Raw genomic sequence first — 13191 nt, 5'->3', positions numbered from 1 at the left:
TTTTCTACTTCTATCTGCAGAAAGTCTTGGTCCATACACATAAACAAATACTGTCTGTGCACAGAATGACCACTGTGAAGGGAGTCATTCACAAATAAGCGGCAGAGAGGAAGAAAAGAGAGATTCTCTGATCCTGCTGTCACTAAAGACTCCATAGCATATTGGGATATCTCCTGCTACTGATGGAATCCATTTCAAGTGCACTCATTCATTCCTAGTAACGAAACACCTCTGATAAAGTGGGGAACAGTCTGAAGAAGTCATAGGATAAATGACAAAATGAAATACCATACACTGGAAGACCTTTTCATGCAGTGTCAGAGATAAGATGACTGCTAAGTGTGTTTCAAGGTTTTAAGCAGAAGCATGAGGCAGATGAAACATAGGGTGAACACCCCAAGGAGGAAGAGATTTCTTCCAACTGCTTAACAAGCGGCATTTGAGTGAGATCGTGAAATATGAGTAGACTTTAGGTCTTTAGAGATGGACAAGGACAAGTTAATTGTCACTGCTATTGAATACTGACGTTCTAGACCAGGAGCAATGGATCGCCAGTGCTTGCAAGGAAAGGAACTGGCACATCCTGGCTTACCTGCCCATTTCACAGGCTGAATCCCTGAAAGTCTCATGCTGCGGGACTACTCCAGTCCCTGGAAAATTAACGGATGCTGACCATGCCAAAATAGGAGTGAATGGCAATTTTCTTATAGAAAAATAAAATAAAGCAAAAATAAGCCTTAATACTTAAAGAGAGCAGAATTGAGATGGTTCAGCAAGTTGAGGCTCTTCTGCCACACGCCAGAGCATCTGAGCCTGACCCTGGAATCCAAATAAAGGTAGAAAGGAGAACCTACTCTACAAAATTGTCTTCTGACCTCCACACATGTGCAGTAGAGCATGTGTGTCCCCACACTTTAACACACATCATAGCAATAGATACAACTTCTAAAACCACCTTTTATAAGATGCTAACTAGGTTAGTTTCTGGTAAACTATAGCTGAGTCTTATATAATGTTGGAATCCAATCAGAAAAAAAAATCAATTTATTTTGTTTCTAATGATAGCAATTAGGTTTCAGTTCACAAAGCTTAGCATTCCTTGTTATTTATAATTTTCACTGAGCTAGTAGATATGCTTTCGCTGGTGGAGGAGACCTGCTCTACCCTTTCCATAGTAGATGATTAATCTGTAGCAAAAGCAACTCATAGCAATGCAATCTGTAAGAATTCCACAAACCTATAAGGTACCCTTGGGTCTCTGGTAGAAGAAAATGCATCGTTTGTAAAGAGAAATAAGAGACAATGTTAAGCTCAGGTCTACTCTAATTGTGAGCTCACATTTCTGTTCCTTTTTCTGCACAGGATGAAAGTTTAATTTTGGTTTCCATTATGTGGCACCAAACACACACAGACACACAGACACATAGACATACAAACACACACAGAGGTACATGCATGCACACACACATGTATACACACAGATATATATACATAAACATACATATATGTATATATATACACCCACACATATTATATACACACATACATAAATATACACACAACCATTTCTCACTCCAATAATTTTCTGGTAAACTTTTAATACTATCATCATTTATGTATTAATTATAATTTCTAATTTTCAGTTGCTAATGTGTTTTTAAGATGTAGCCATAAGTATACTTGTACATATGATTACTACAACACAATCAGGTTAAGTCTGTGTAGAAACTAGAAACATTCTTATGATTTTGGTTTACTGTCTAAGACTGACACTTATGTCTGCTGTGGGTACATCTGATTTTGTAAAATTTAAACGTTTTTTTATGAAAATAAAACTAAATATGTAACATTTAAAAAATGAAAATTAAAATGTGATCATAGTTTCCTAATAGCCATAGAGCATCACATGATAATATGATTTCCAGAACTGGTATAAGTTAGATAACACTTGAAATTCTAGGACATATAAAACTACATTACCTGACATGAGAAATAAAACTTCTCCCTCACTAACACTTGAAATAATGCTAATATTTCGCTTATGGAAAAGTACAATGAATGTAGCCTTCACATTTGTTTGAAAGCAGATCTTATTCTGCAGACTGGCCTGGCATTAAGCCCCTCACAAATACTTCCGCTTCATGGCTTCCTGAGTGCTGGGTTACAGACATGCACCGCCACCCCTGCCTCAGACAGCTAGCTTAAGGGAGAGGAGAGGAGGAATTTGCAGTGGCTGTTCCCATTTCCAATGTTCTATGAGTCACGGTGGCTTCTGCCTAGACACAAGGCCCTCCACATCAAAGGGGTGCAGGGAAGAGTTAAACAGGAGGTAGGAGATGCTTGCACCACTGAATGTTATGTGAAAGTCAGTTGCCATCCCTGCTTATGCAGATGGTTCCAGCTTGGGTGGCTGTTCGCATGGGAGGAGCCTTAACTCTCCCCAGGGGGAATAACTGAGGATATGTTTTTTTTTTAACAGAAAAGAGAAGCAAGTTTCACTGAAGACTAGTGACTTCAGTTACAGAGAGTGAGGTCCTCAGTCGGTTCAGTTTTATGCTTCTATGCCTTTATTTCTTGGGCTTAAGGTCCTATATTCACATTCTATACATGTATAATTAAGATGTTGAGCCAAGGGGTCAGTAATATTTACTAAGATCAAAAAGGTATTTTAAAAGCATTGGAGGTACTGAAAATATTAAAGTGAATATCACCTACTTGATTTTTTAAAATCAAATATTGTGAAAATGATTTTAAGCCAAACTTTGACAAGAATAAAATCCTACAGGGAAAAAAAATCAGTTATGTTTTAAAGGTCTTCAAAGCAGGAATGAAGTCTACTCCCTGCTCCCAAAATGGTTTCAGAACATAAATTAACGGAGAAAATTCAACTACTGACTTTATTTAATATATATTGTCACACCTTTGTAAGAAGAAGACATTAATATTAGCTTATAAAGGTTCCTGGAAAGATATATTCATGTATAATCCTGGACCAAAGGCAACTTACTGCAGAAGGATCAAAATCTTTAGAAATAAAATAAAAAAGAAATGTTGTGGAAAAAAAACAATAGGAAAAAAATTAATGATTAAAAAATGAGGTTGAACCAGGTGAGGGGTGTTGTATGTCTGTAATCCCAGCAACGGGGAGTTTGAGCCAGGGAGCCCCCAAGGTCACCCTGGGTTCTACGGCAAGTGACTTTCACAAAATTAAAATGAAGTAGAATGACTGTTCGGATGAGTGACTCTTACTGATATGCACAAGAGGATGTAGAAGACAGAACAGGAGCCTAAAGTTGACTGACCCATCAAAGCAACCCCACGGGACTAGCAACAGAAAGCTCAGCTCTAGCTGCCAACCTGGCCGAGAGCCCACACCCATGGTGGTCAGCTCACAACTGCCTGAAACCTGGTGTCCTCTCTTCTAGACTCTGAGTATATACTCATGTGACATACATTCATACACTCCCATACACATACATGTACATAGAAATAATAAAAAGCTGGGGAAAAGCTAGAGAAGGAAAAAGGCACTAGCATAAAAGTATTTTATGAAACCAGGAAATAGAAACCAAAGCTCTTACCTACTTGAATCATTGGGAAAGTCTAAGAAGTCGAAAAGGCATTGCCAATGAATTAATGCTTAACGCCTTTCAGTTACCAATGTTTGACTCAAACTAATGTTTTAGCTTCATCGGAAAATTATTTAAAACAATCAACCATTATAGTTACAAATATACTCTGAAAATAGAATACCTTGACAAAATTTGTTTAATATGGACTGCAAGCTCTCATCTGGGATTGCCATCGCTGTTTTAGGTTTACAAAGTAAGCACACACTGCCAGGGTAGAAGAGAGTAAATCTATTCAGCGTGGCACTTGGCTAACAGTGTGGGAATAAATAAACTTGCAGAAGAGTAAAGAACTTCTGCGGTGGAGGACAAACCCATGGCTGGAGGAACACTGACCTCATGGCTGCTTACTGAAGCCCTGCCGTGCATGTCCTAAAGTCCGAGAACTCTCATGCCAGAGAGAGCAGCTCAAGACAGGCCCTTCCCTTCCTCTTTCCTTCCCAGTCAGCCTGCGGGCTCTTTTGCCGATTTGTCAAACTGAAGTTGTACTCACTTCTCAGCCCACTACATATTCAGTACCCTGTGACCAAGCTACCACAAGCATCTTCAGTCCAAGCTTTTTGAAAGAAAGGGTGTTCCTGCTTCGGCACCTTGGCTATGCAATCACCCTTTTCTTTTAGCTCTGCTGTCCTCACAGATAATACACTCCTATACCTTTGTTTCCCACTTTCATCTTCTATGACAGCAGTCACCACCAACGGTTCACTCAACTGTTCACGTGACATTACAGCAGAACTTCCCAGTGACAAGAACACTCTTCAAATGCCAGCTTTAAAGGTGCTAGCATTTCACCTGAAATAAAGGAGCTATACCTAAAAAGTATGAGTTTCCATGAGTCCCCAAATCACTGTGTGTTTCATTTTATTTGATCATTTTAAGTCTGTGCTATAGACCTTTCTTTACATGCAACTTTATCTGATATACTTCCTGCATACTCTACAAATATTAAGCAAAAAACAGCAAACATTCTACAAATATTAAGCAGAAAAGAATCTGCTAGCCTAACATTTGAGCAAATATTAAAAGACATGTATGAATGTGTGTAAATTATACATATATGTGTATGTGTATGTGTGTGTGTATGTGTGTATGTGTATGTATATGTACTAAATTTAAAAGTTACATTTAGGGGTTGGGGAGGTGGCTCAGCAGTTAAGGGCACTGGCTGCTCTTCGAGAAGACCTGCATTGAACTCCCAGCACCCAAAAGGTTGCTCACAACCATCTGCAACTCCAGTTGTAGGGTATGCAAGTGTTCTGCTGACCTCTGTGGGCACTCCATAAACATGACATAAATATCAGGTGCGTGAAGCTGACTGACCCAACAAAAGTATATATTATATGTATATTATATATTTTTATAGATATATAATATTTAATATATAATATGTTTAATACATGGCATATAATATATATACATGCATATATACATATGCATACAGGTAAAACATCAATATACATAAAAAAGTAATAATTAAAACAAAAATATCTTTCAAAAAATTACATTTTAGGGGCTGGTGAATGGCTCAGAAGTTAAGAGCACTGGCTGCTCTTCAGAGAATCTGGGTTGATTCTCAGCCACTCGGCTGCTCACAAATGTCTCATGCCTTCAGGCTCATATGCAGTGCATAGACATGTGGTACACTCGGGCAACACACCTATTCCCATAAAATAAAAATAATTTTCAAAGTTACATTTTAATAGTCAAACATAAAACAATGGTATCTTTGCAGTCAATAGACTAGTTCCAAGAGAAGAGATTTTTACAAACTACTCCTTTGTAAGGGACATTTAATAGAACATTGCAAAGAATCAATTACAAGGATCTAGTTTGTCACCTCCAGAGACTGGAGGTGACAAAAATGACCATCTGTTAAGGTTTACAAAGATCCCTGAATAGGTGTACCACTGACTGCAAATGTGCAGGGCTTTTATCTGTTTGTCCGTTCTTCTTTCTTTGAGGGAATAAACAGCCAAACTAATTTGGTTTTTTCAGATTTGCAAATTTATAGCGGTCTGAATTCCTGGGGGAACTAACAGCAGATGGATAGCTGTGTTGTTCTAATTTCAGACACCGTGGGTCTTAGAAAGCTGTCACTTTGTAAAAAGACAATCAATTTCTCAATTTAAGAAACACAGAGAAGCAGTGACTATGTCTAGAATTTGTTTCGAAGCATCTTTTCTATTAAGGCCTGGGCTTGCCAGCTTGCAGTAATTTTAGAAGGGGAGCTTTCCAATGACAGCTATTGTCCTCACATCTAAACCCACTGGAGGATGAAGACCCTTAACATCCGAGAGAGAACAGCACTTGTTTGCTGCAACACAATAACAGATTCCAACCACCAGTCAGCAGGAAGCCACTTTATTTTTTACTACAAAGCACTGGTCCACAGCTGATCATCTGATCCCTCTCAGTAAGTTAAATTCACATTCAGGGTGCATCTGACTACAAAATACATCCCAGGAATCCAACATCTGGGGTCTCACTCAGCACAATTCAGAAATGATTGTAGTAAATGCATGTCCAATAAGTGATCAGTCCTCTGATGTATTTTGATAAGTCAGAACACATAATCTTCTCATACTGTGGAAAATATGATGGGGCAGAACCATGTACCATAAAGAGCTGCTGGAACTGGAGATCACTACACTGCCACAAAGATCTGCCCATCCCACCCTTTAGTCATAGGACTCCACAAGCTTAGAATCTTCTATTCACCTCGTGTTAAAACTGTCAATTCCAAAGCTGTTATGTTCTCAGGTATGTTGTAAGGTTTATTCATAAAATTATAGTCTCCTTCCCAGATGCACCTCTTTAAAAATCTTCCTAATCTGTGGATTCTCTCCCTTTGTCTGTTCCCTTGTTTCTAAAGTTTTCCCTCTTCCGGGAGCTGGTAGAAGGTTATACGGTACATCCTATGAAGACTCTGCACACATCTAAGCCATAAGGAAGCCCAGGGGCTGTCAGGCCCACTCCCTGCCTTAGGTTTCCCAGATCTCTTTTATCTGCATTTCATTCTCTTATAGCTTCTTTTACCTTTTCTGCAGTTTGATTTTATATGTTGCAAGATGTAAACTATTATTAAATCATCTGTGTGTTTTTAAGAATCAGTCTATTTGGACTTGTTTTGGATTAAATTCATGAGAATAGAGACACTGTGCTGGCTAGTTCTATGTCAACTTCACACAAGCTACAGCCCTCTGAGGGAAAGGAACCTCCACTGAGAAAGTGCTTCCATAAAATTGGGCTATAGGTAAGCCTGTAGGCATTTTCTTAGTGATTTGGGAGGAACCAGCCCATGCCTTATGGTCCTGGGTGTTACCAGAAAGCAGAGTGAGAAAGCCAGGGGTAGCAAGTCAGTGAGCAGTGCCCCTCCATGGACTCCTCATTCGTTTCTACCTCATTTGAGTTCCTGCCTCGGATTCGGGACATGTAATTGAAACAAACCCTTCCTTCCTCAAGTTGCTTATGGACATGGTGTTTCATCATACCAGTAGAAACCCTAAGATACTTATATAACAACAAAAATATTTAACCAAGTGCTACCTCAAAAGTAGAAAAAAGTGTGAGACCTAATAGAGCAATTTAGCCAGACACAATAAAATAACCAAACAGTAGTTGGAAGAACACCCAATAGCAGAGAGGAAGAACTTCTACCTAGGATTAAAGACAAAGTTTATCCTTAGCCCAAATTTAACTGTTGTGTTGGGCATTATCATGCATGTGCATCCCATACATGGGTAGTAATATATATCATTTAACTATTTTCAAAATAGGGCCAAAGGACGCAATAATTATAAAACACAGCAACTATCTATAGGAGACTGAGGCGTCATGAAGAATCAAGTACAGTGTCAGAGCATGAGAAAGAAATGAGAATGATCTGTGTTACTAGTTTTAATACAAAGCTGATGGATTAATGATTAATCATTCTAGCATATCTTTCCTCTAAAATCCAGAATCACAGATCCAGTGAACAGTGAGCGTATCTGCTTGAATACTAACAAGTACTCAAAACACAGCACAAGAGGAACAGCTAGCTTCAAACCTTCCCCTGACTTCACACCCATTCCTACCATATTCATTTTAAAATATTTTTATTTCTTTGAAAATCTCATAAATATATTTTATCATGTTCAACCCCCAACTCTCCTCCATGCCTCCTCCAAAATCTGACTTTACCTCCTACCCTCTTCCAAAGTCCTGTTCTTTTCCTCTTCAATAACCCATCAACTCCAATTTACATTGTCCATTAACTATTGGAAGTGGGGCCATTCACTAGCATATGGTTGTCCTACCAGGAATCACATCCTTAAAGAAAACTGTCTCTCATTCCCTGGGACCCATCAACTGTTCATGGCTCCATGAGCACCTTCCCACTCCATGCTTCAACGCTGACTGGCTTGATCTTGTGCAAGCAGCCATAGCTGCTATGAACAAAAGAGAGAAATATCTTCATCGGCTAACCATACTAGCTCTATCCTCTCAGCAGCTTAAAACAATGAAGAAAGTCCTCCTTTCTTTCACAGTCTGTATGCAGCTATTCCTCGGTTTTGTTAGTCGTGTGTTTACAGTGCAGTGAGACTATAAACGCTTTTTCCTACCTCCACTACTGGTGCATTCACTGCAGTCAGTCGACTTTCCCAGCTGGCTCCTTCTGCTTTATTCTCCTTGACCCCTTCCGTCTTTCTAATGTAGAAGCCATATTATGCTTCTTAAATGCAAACCACTCAAACATTCATACCGAATGACTAGGAAAATGCTTATACACAAATAAATGTTTGTTGAAAAAAATGAAAATGCCGTTATCTCGGACTGGAGAAAGTTGTCAGGGCTGTTAGCACTGGTCTAGAGTAAAAATAAAACTAGGTCATTGCGAGGAAGGGCTGATACCAGAGAAAACAAAAGAAGCAGAGCACTGTAAAGCGATGGGTACTGTGCGGCTGGGTGTGGGTACTCAGTCGTACTTGACAGCGGTCTATCAAGGAGGAGAGGAACAAGCAGGCCCAGATTTGCATGTCAGGGAGCACTCTTAACGTACATAAAGAATATCAATTTTGTTGGGTGTGCTGCTCTTCTGACCATAATGGGGAACCTGAGACAAGAGGAGAGGAAGCACAAGGCTGACTTAAGCTACGTTAGGAAGCTCTATCTTAAAGAAAGCACCACCCTACAAAGAACAAGAATGAATGGATCCTATGTGATAAATAACCAGACTGTTAAATGGAAAACACACATTGAGACCCTAGGCAGGATGCCACACTAGCCTTAATTAGCATAAAGGAGAATAATGACGGACAGACTGAAGTAAATTTGACGTGTAGTAGAGTAGAACACGGAAGCAATCTTGAAAAGCAAATCCAGTGCTGACTTCAGTTCCCCACTCAGACATACCTCCTAGCCAGACATAAGACATAGAGCAACAGTGTATGTCAGTAGGCACAAGAGTTCTTGCTGACATTCTAAGGTTAAAAATGTCATAGTATCCAGGCATCCAGGAAAAGCTCCTATTTGGCAACTAGAATTATGAGAATGAAGCCAACAAAACAAAAACAAAATAAAAATGTCTGACTAGAAGGTGCAAATTTTAAAATCATTAATTTATATGGTGCAGGTAAACTCTATTGTTTAATCTCATCTGAAGCAACACTTGAAGATTAATCCCAAATGGGAGCTTCAAGAAACAGAAACTTTGAGGAGGTAGAAAGCTTGTAGGTAGACAACTACAAGAAAACAGTGCTTTCCAAAAACAACAGGAAAGTTGCACATATGAATTCAGTGCCTGGGGCAGCATGCACAGGACCTATCCAAGCTCAAGGCAGACAAAATCCCATCATTAGCACGACGTATGGAGGCATAAGTTCTACCATTAGCTAAAGAGCTATCATGCGATAGCTGTTAAAAAAACAAGGGAGTCAGTTTTCTGTAAGGGTATGAAGCCCTGTAAATCAGTGGCAGGCCTCCCACCCAAGAGTATTTGGGGACCACAAATTGGACTCAGTATATTAAAAAGGGAGGGAGGTACTCAAATAACTACAATATATTCTTAAAAGGGGAAATGAGGGGCAAGAGAGATGGCTCAGCGGTTAAGAGCTCTTGCTCTTATGACAAAGACCTGGATTGGTTCCCAGCACCTATGTGGTAGCTTACAAACTACAATTCTGTAGGACCTGGTGCCTTCTTCTGGTCTCCATGAGCAACACACACACACACACACACACACACACACACACAGAGAGAGAGAGAGAGAGAGAGAGAGAGAGAGAGAGAGAGAGAGAACACACATACATACGTACATGCAGGCAAAACACATACACATAAAAGGATTATTTTTAAAAAGAAACAAAAAGTTATTGTGACAATCATACTTTCAAGGTGGGATCTTCAGAACTCCGTGACGACTAGATGTCAGTGCACAAACTGACTGATGTTGAACAAATGATGTCTAATAGGGAACTAGGAGCAAGCAGGTATTCCCCGGTTACATTTCTTTTGTGTCAGGACAGAAGCGTGAGTCAAAATAAACTTTGGTTGTAACTTTCCCAGTCTTGCAACTATGAAGCAGAAAGCAGATTAGCATAGAAGGCAATTATGAGAAGATAAGAAGAGATGTACTATAAAATCTGAAGAGTAGGCTACGCTACCTAAGAAAAAAAAGTTTCTACAGAGACCAGAAACAAATGAAGTCCCAGCATCACAAGGAACCCAGAAATTAGCAATGGCCATTGATATGTGGAGCATGTAGGTGTCAAGTGAGAGCATTTTCAGACAGGAGAACCTACATATCTTAGTACTCTGCATACTTAGCACTATGAAACAGCACCTATTTACACACTGACCTTTTTTTTTTTTTCAAATATCTCAATATTTTAAAAGATACCTGTGTATTCCACTGAAGGGAAGTAGCATTCAGAGGGGTTTTCGGTGAGAAGAAGCACAAATTTTTCCAGGAGTTCTCCTAAGGCTGTAACAGGGATAAGAGTGATTAGAATTTTAAACTTCAAGAAAGCACCATGCGTGACAGCGCATTTTTAAGTCACAGACTAGCACATAAAAGTCACCTGAATGCGACAGCTCTAAGGAGTTCAATTCAAAACTCAGACTTTTATCAGTATTCATAATGTTCTGATTTCAATTAAATCTTAATAACTTAGCTGTGAACTCATTCAGTAAATAACTAAAGAAGAAATAGCTATCATCTTTAGCTTACCTAACAATTACTTTGGAATTTGTTAATTGTTTTTAATGTATTCATGAGGTAATTGTTTCTCATCATTTGCATACAACAGAAAATAGTGAACTCTAAGATCAAGATTAATGCATAGCTCATGTCACTTTCAGATTTGTGGCATATGTCTTTTACACTTTGCAGCTGATGGTTTCTAGTCAAGAAACCAGACCAAAGAAAGCATGCACAATCTGACTTAGAAGTGAGATGATTCCTTTCTAGGTTATTGTGACAATATCACAGAGTGTTTGCATATATTTTACAACTGGATGGTCCAGGGGATTAAGGTTAATATGCAACCCAGAGGAATTTGTTTTCTATTCTCTAAAGAAATACATCTGTAGAGTGTGGCTGATTGCTATACAATGAAGCCAGTGATCTTGCTTCACTTTAAAATTGTGCCCTTCTTATGCTTGAAATATTAACCATGACCTTTATTAGCTACAAGGATTCTGCTTTACATTCAAGTATATTCTAAGCATGTAATTCTTCAAAGAAAAATTAGTGTTCAAAATGTAAAAGTCAAGTAACAGAAACGGAGCGGCATAGTTTTCAGTGGTTGTAGAGAGCAAGCTATGTATTACAACAATCTGATGGCTGGAGGTGAAAATGAAATGTTTTTATTCATTCAGCTCCATTCATTATAGGATTTCAAAGCAGAGTAAGAATTTAGAAACATGAAAATTCAATAGTCATGGTTCAAAAATACCTCTGTGTAGAGACTTAAGTTTGAAATTGTCTAGGCTGGTTCTATATTTATAAAACAGGGGCATCAGCCAATCGTATTTCTAAAATTGTTTCAGAAGTTTGTCTTTTATGAATCCACATATAATATATTCCTGGGGGGGCACTTTTAACTTCTATGTAAATAAACCTTTGAGCAGATTTTCTAGAAAGGATAATGTGATGGAGTTCACGTACAATTATTTTTAATTTAATGGTTAAGACTAATAAAGTGCAAGATACAGAGTAACAAACGTTGCTCAAAAACAACATTTTCTTTGGATATGTCCATTTCAACCTTCAATTATCTTGTAACTATGTGCTATGTATTTGAGCATAATGTTGGAAATAACGGGGAAAATCAAAGCATGCTGCTAAGCAGGTACTGGTGTGCACTCTCTCAAACACAAGGGCAAACGTTTGGTCTCTCAAACACAAGGGCAAACGTTTGGTGGCAGTCTTTGTACACTGGCTCATGTGTCAGTCCACAGGTTGCTTTAAACCTCACACAGAAAGCATGAGATTTGATACCTGTACGGTATGGAAGTTATTAGAGGCCAGTTACATATGGAAAGCTTGACCTGAGATAGGGTGATTCAAAGGACAGCCAGAGAAAAGAATGAGCTGGCCTCTCTCTCTACACTGGAAAAAAAAAAAGCAAGAAGGAAGATTCTGCTTTCTAATCTTACAGGTACCAGAGAGCAATTTAAAAATTGCATGTTGGGATTTTATTTTGTTTGGTTTGGTTGGATTTTCATTTGTTTGCTTGTTTGTTTTTGTTTTTTGTTTTATTTTGGAAGCAACAGACTCAAAATGCCAGTGGAATCTCCTAAAACCAAGGAAGTATGGAAGGTCACCAATATTCTAGCTTATTGGTGAGAAACTAAACTTTAGGGTGTGGGAAGCAATTCTTAGTGTTAAAAACAAAATCAGTCTAAAATGTTGTCCTGAAAGCAAACTATCGAGTATTGTTTCATCTAATGTGTATATGAGTCTTAAGTGACACGTCTGAGATTTCCATAAAGGATTTTAAATTATGGATTTTCTACCTTTAATTATGCCTGCTCTCTAGACTAGGGACATAGTTAAGTGACTCTATAATTATATTCATAGGCCTAAAACAACACATGGGTTTTCTGTAGAGGAAAGACAGAAAGCAGGAGCTGAAGAGAAAGAGGTTGACGTTAGTTCTCCACTGACGTTACCCAACCCTAACACCATCCAACGAGAATGTTGGCATTCCCCCAGACTGGCATACTATAAGATAATTATATTGCACATGCCTGCCACCCCACCAAGTGTGAGGCTGCCCTGAACAAGTGAACACAGCTTGGGGAGCAACAGTTGGTTTTCTTCAGGGAAGGAAGAGGAGGAGAGAGCAAGAGCATCAGCATTAGAAATGGATGGAGAAAAAGATGGAGAACAGGAAGTAGAGAGCAGTGGAATAGGAGGTAGATATGATCAAAACATACTGAACCAATATTAGACAAAACATATATTTAAAAGAGATGACACTTTTGGGAAGTGAGCAAGCCAGAAACATTTTATCCTTTTAAATATGACCAGCACTCTTTTAAAGAGGTGTGCAGAGCCGCGTTGCCTCCTTCCGTT

At 38.8% G+C, this 13191-nt stretch overlaps 1 protein-coding gene across 1 annotated transcript in view; it reads right to left on the bottom strand.

Moving 5' to 3' along the window:
- Tbc1d32 (TBC1 domain family member 32) overlaps positions 1-13191 on the bottom strand; it is a 200223-nt gene that overhangs the window by 35282 nt on the left and 151750 nt on the right. Inside the window, exon 27 of the mRNA XM_052163596.1 lies at positions 10510-10593. Coding sequence (XP_052019556.1) covers positions 10510-10593 — 84 coding nt within the window. The remainder of the gene's footprint in view (positions 1-10509; positions 10594-13191) is intronic.

This window comes from Apodemus sylvaticus, chromosome 19, assembly GCF_947179515.1.
Source record: "Apodemus sylvaticus chromosome 19, mApoSyl1.1, whole genome shotgun sequence".
NCBI classification, from domain to species: Eukaryota; Metazoa; Chordata; class Mammalia; order Rodentia; family Muridae; genus Apodemus; species Apodemus sylvaticus.
This window is presented reverse-complemented; position numbering and strand designations above follow the sequence as displayed.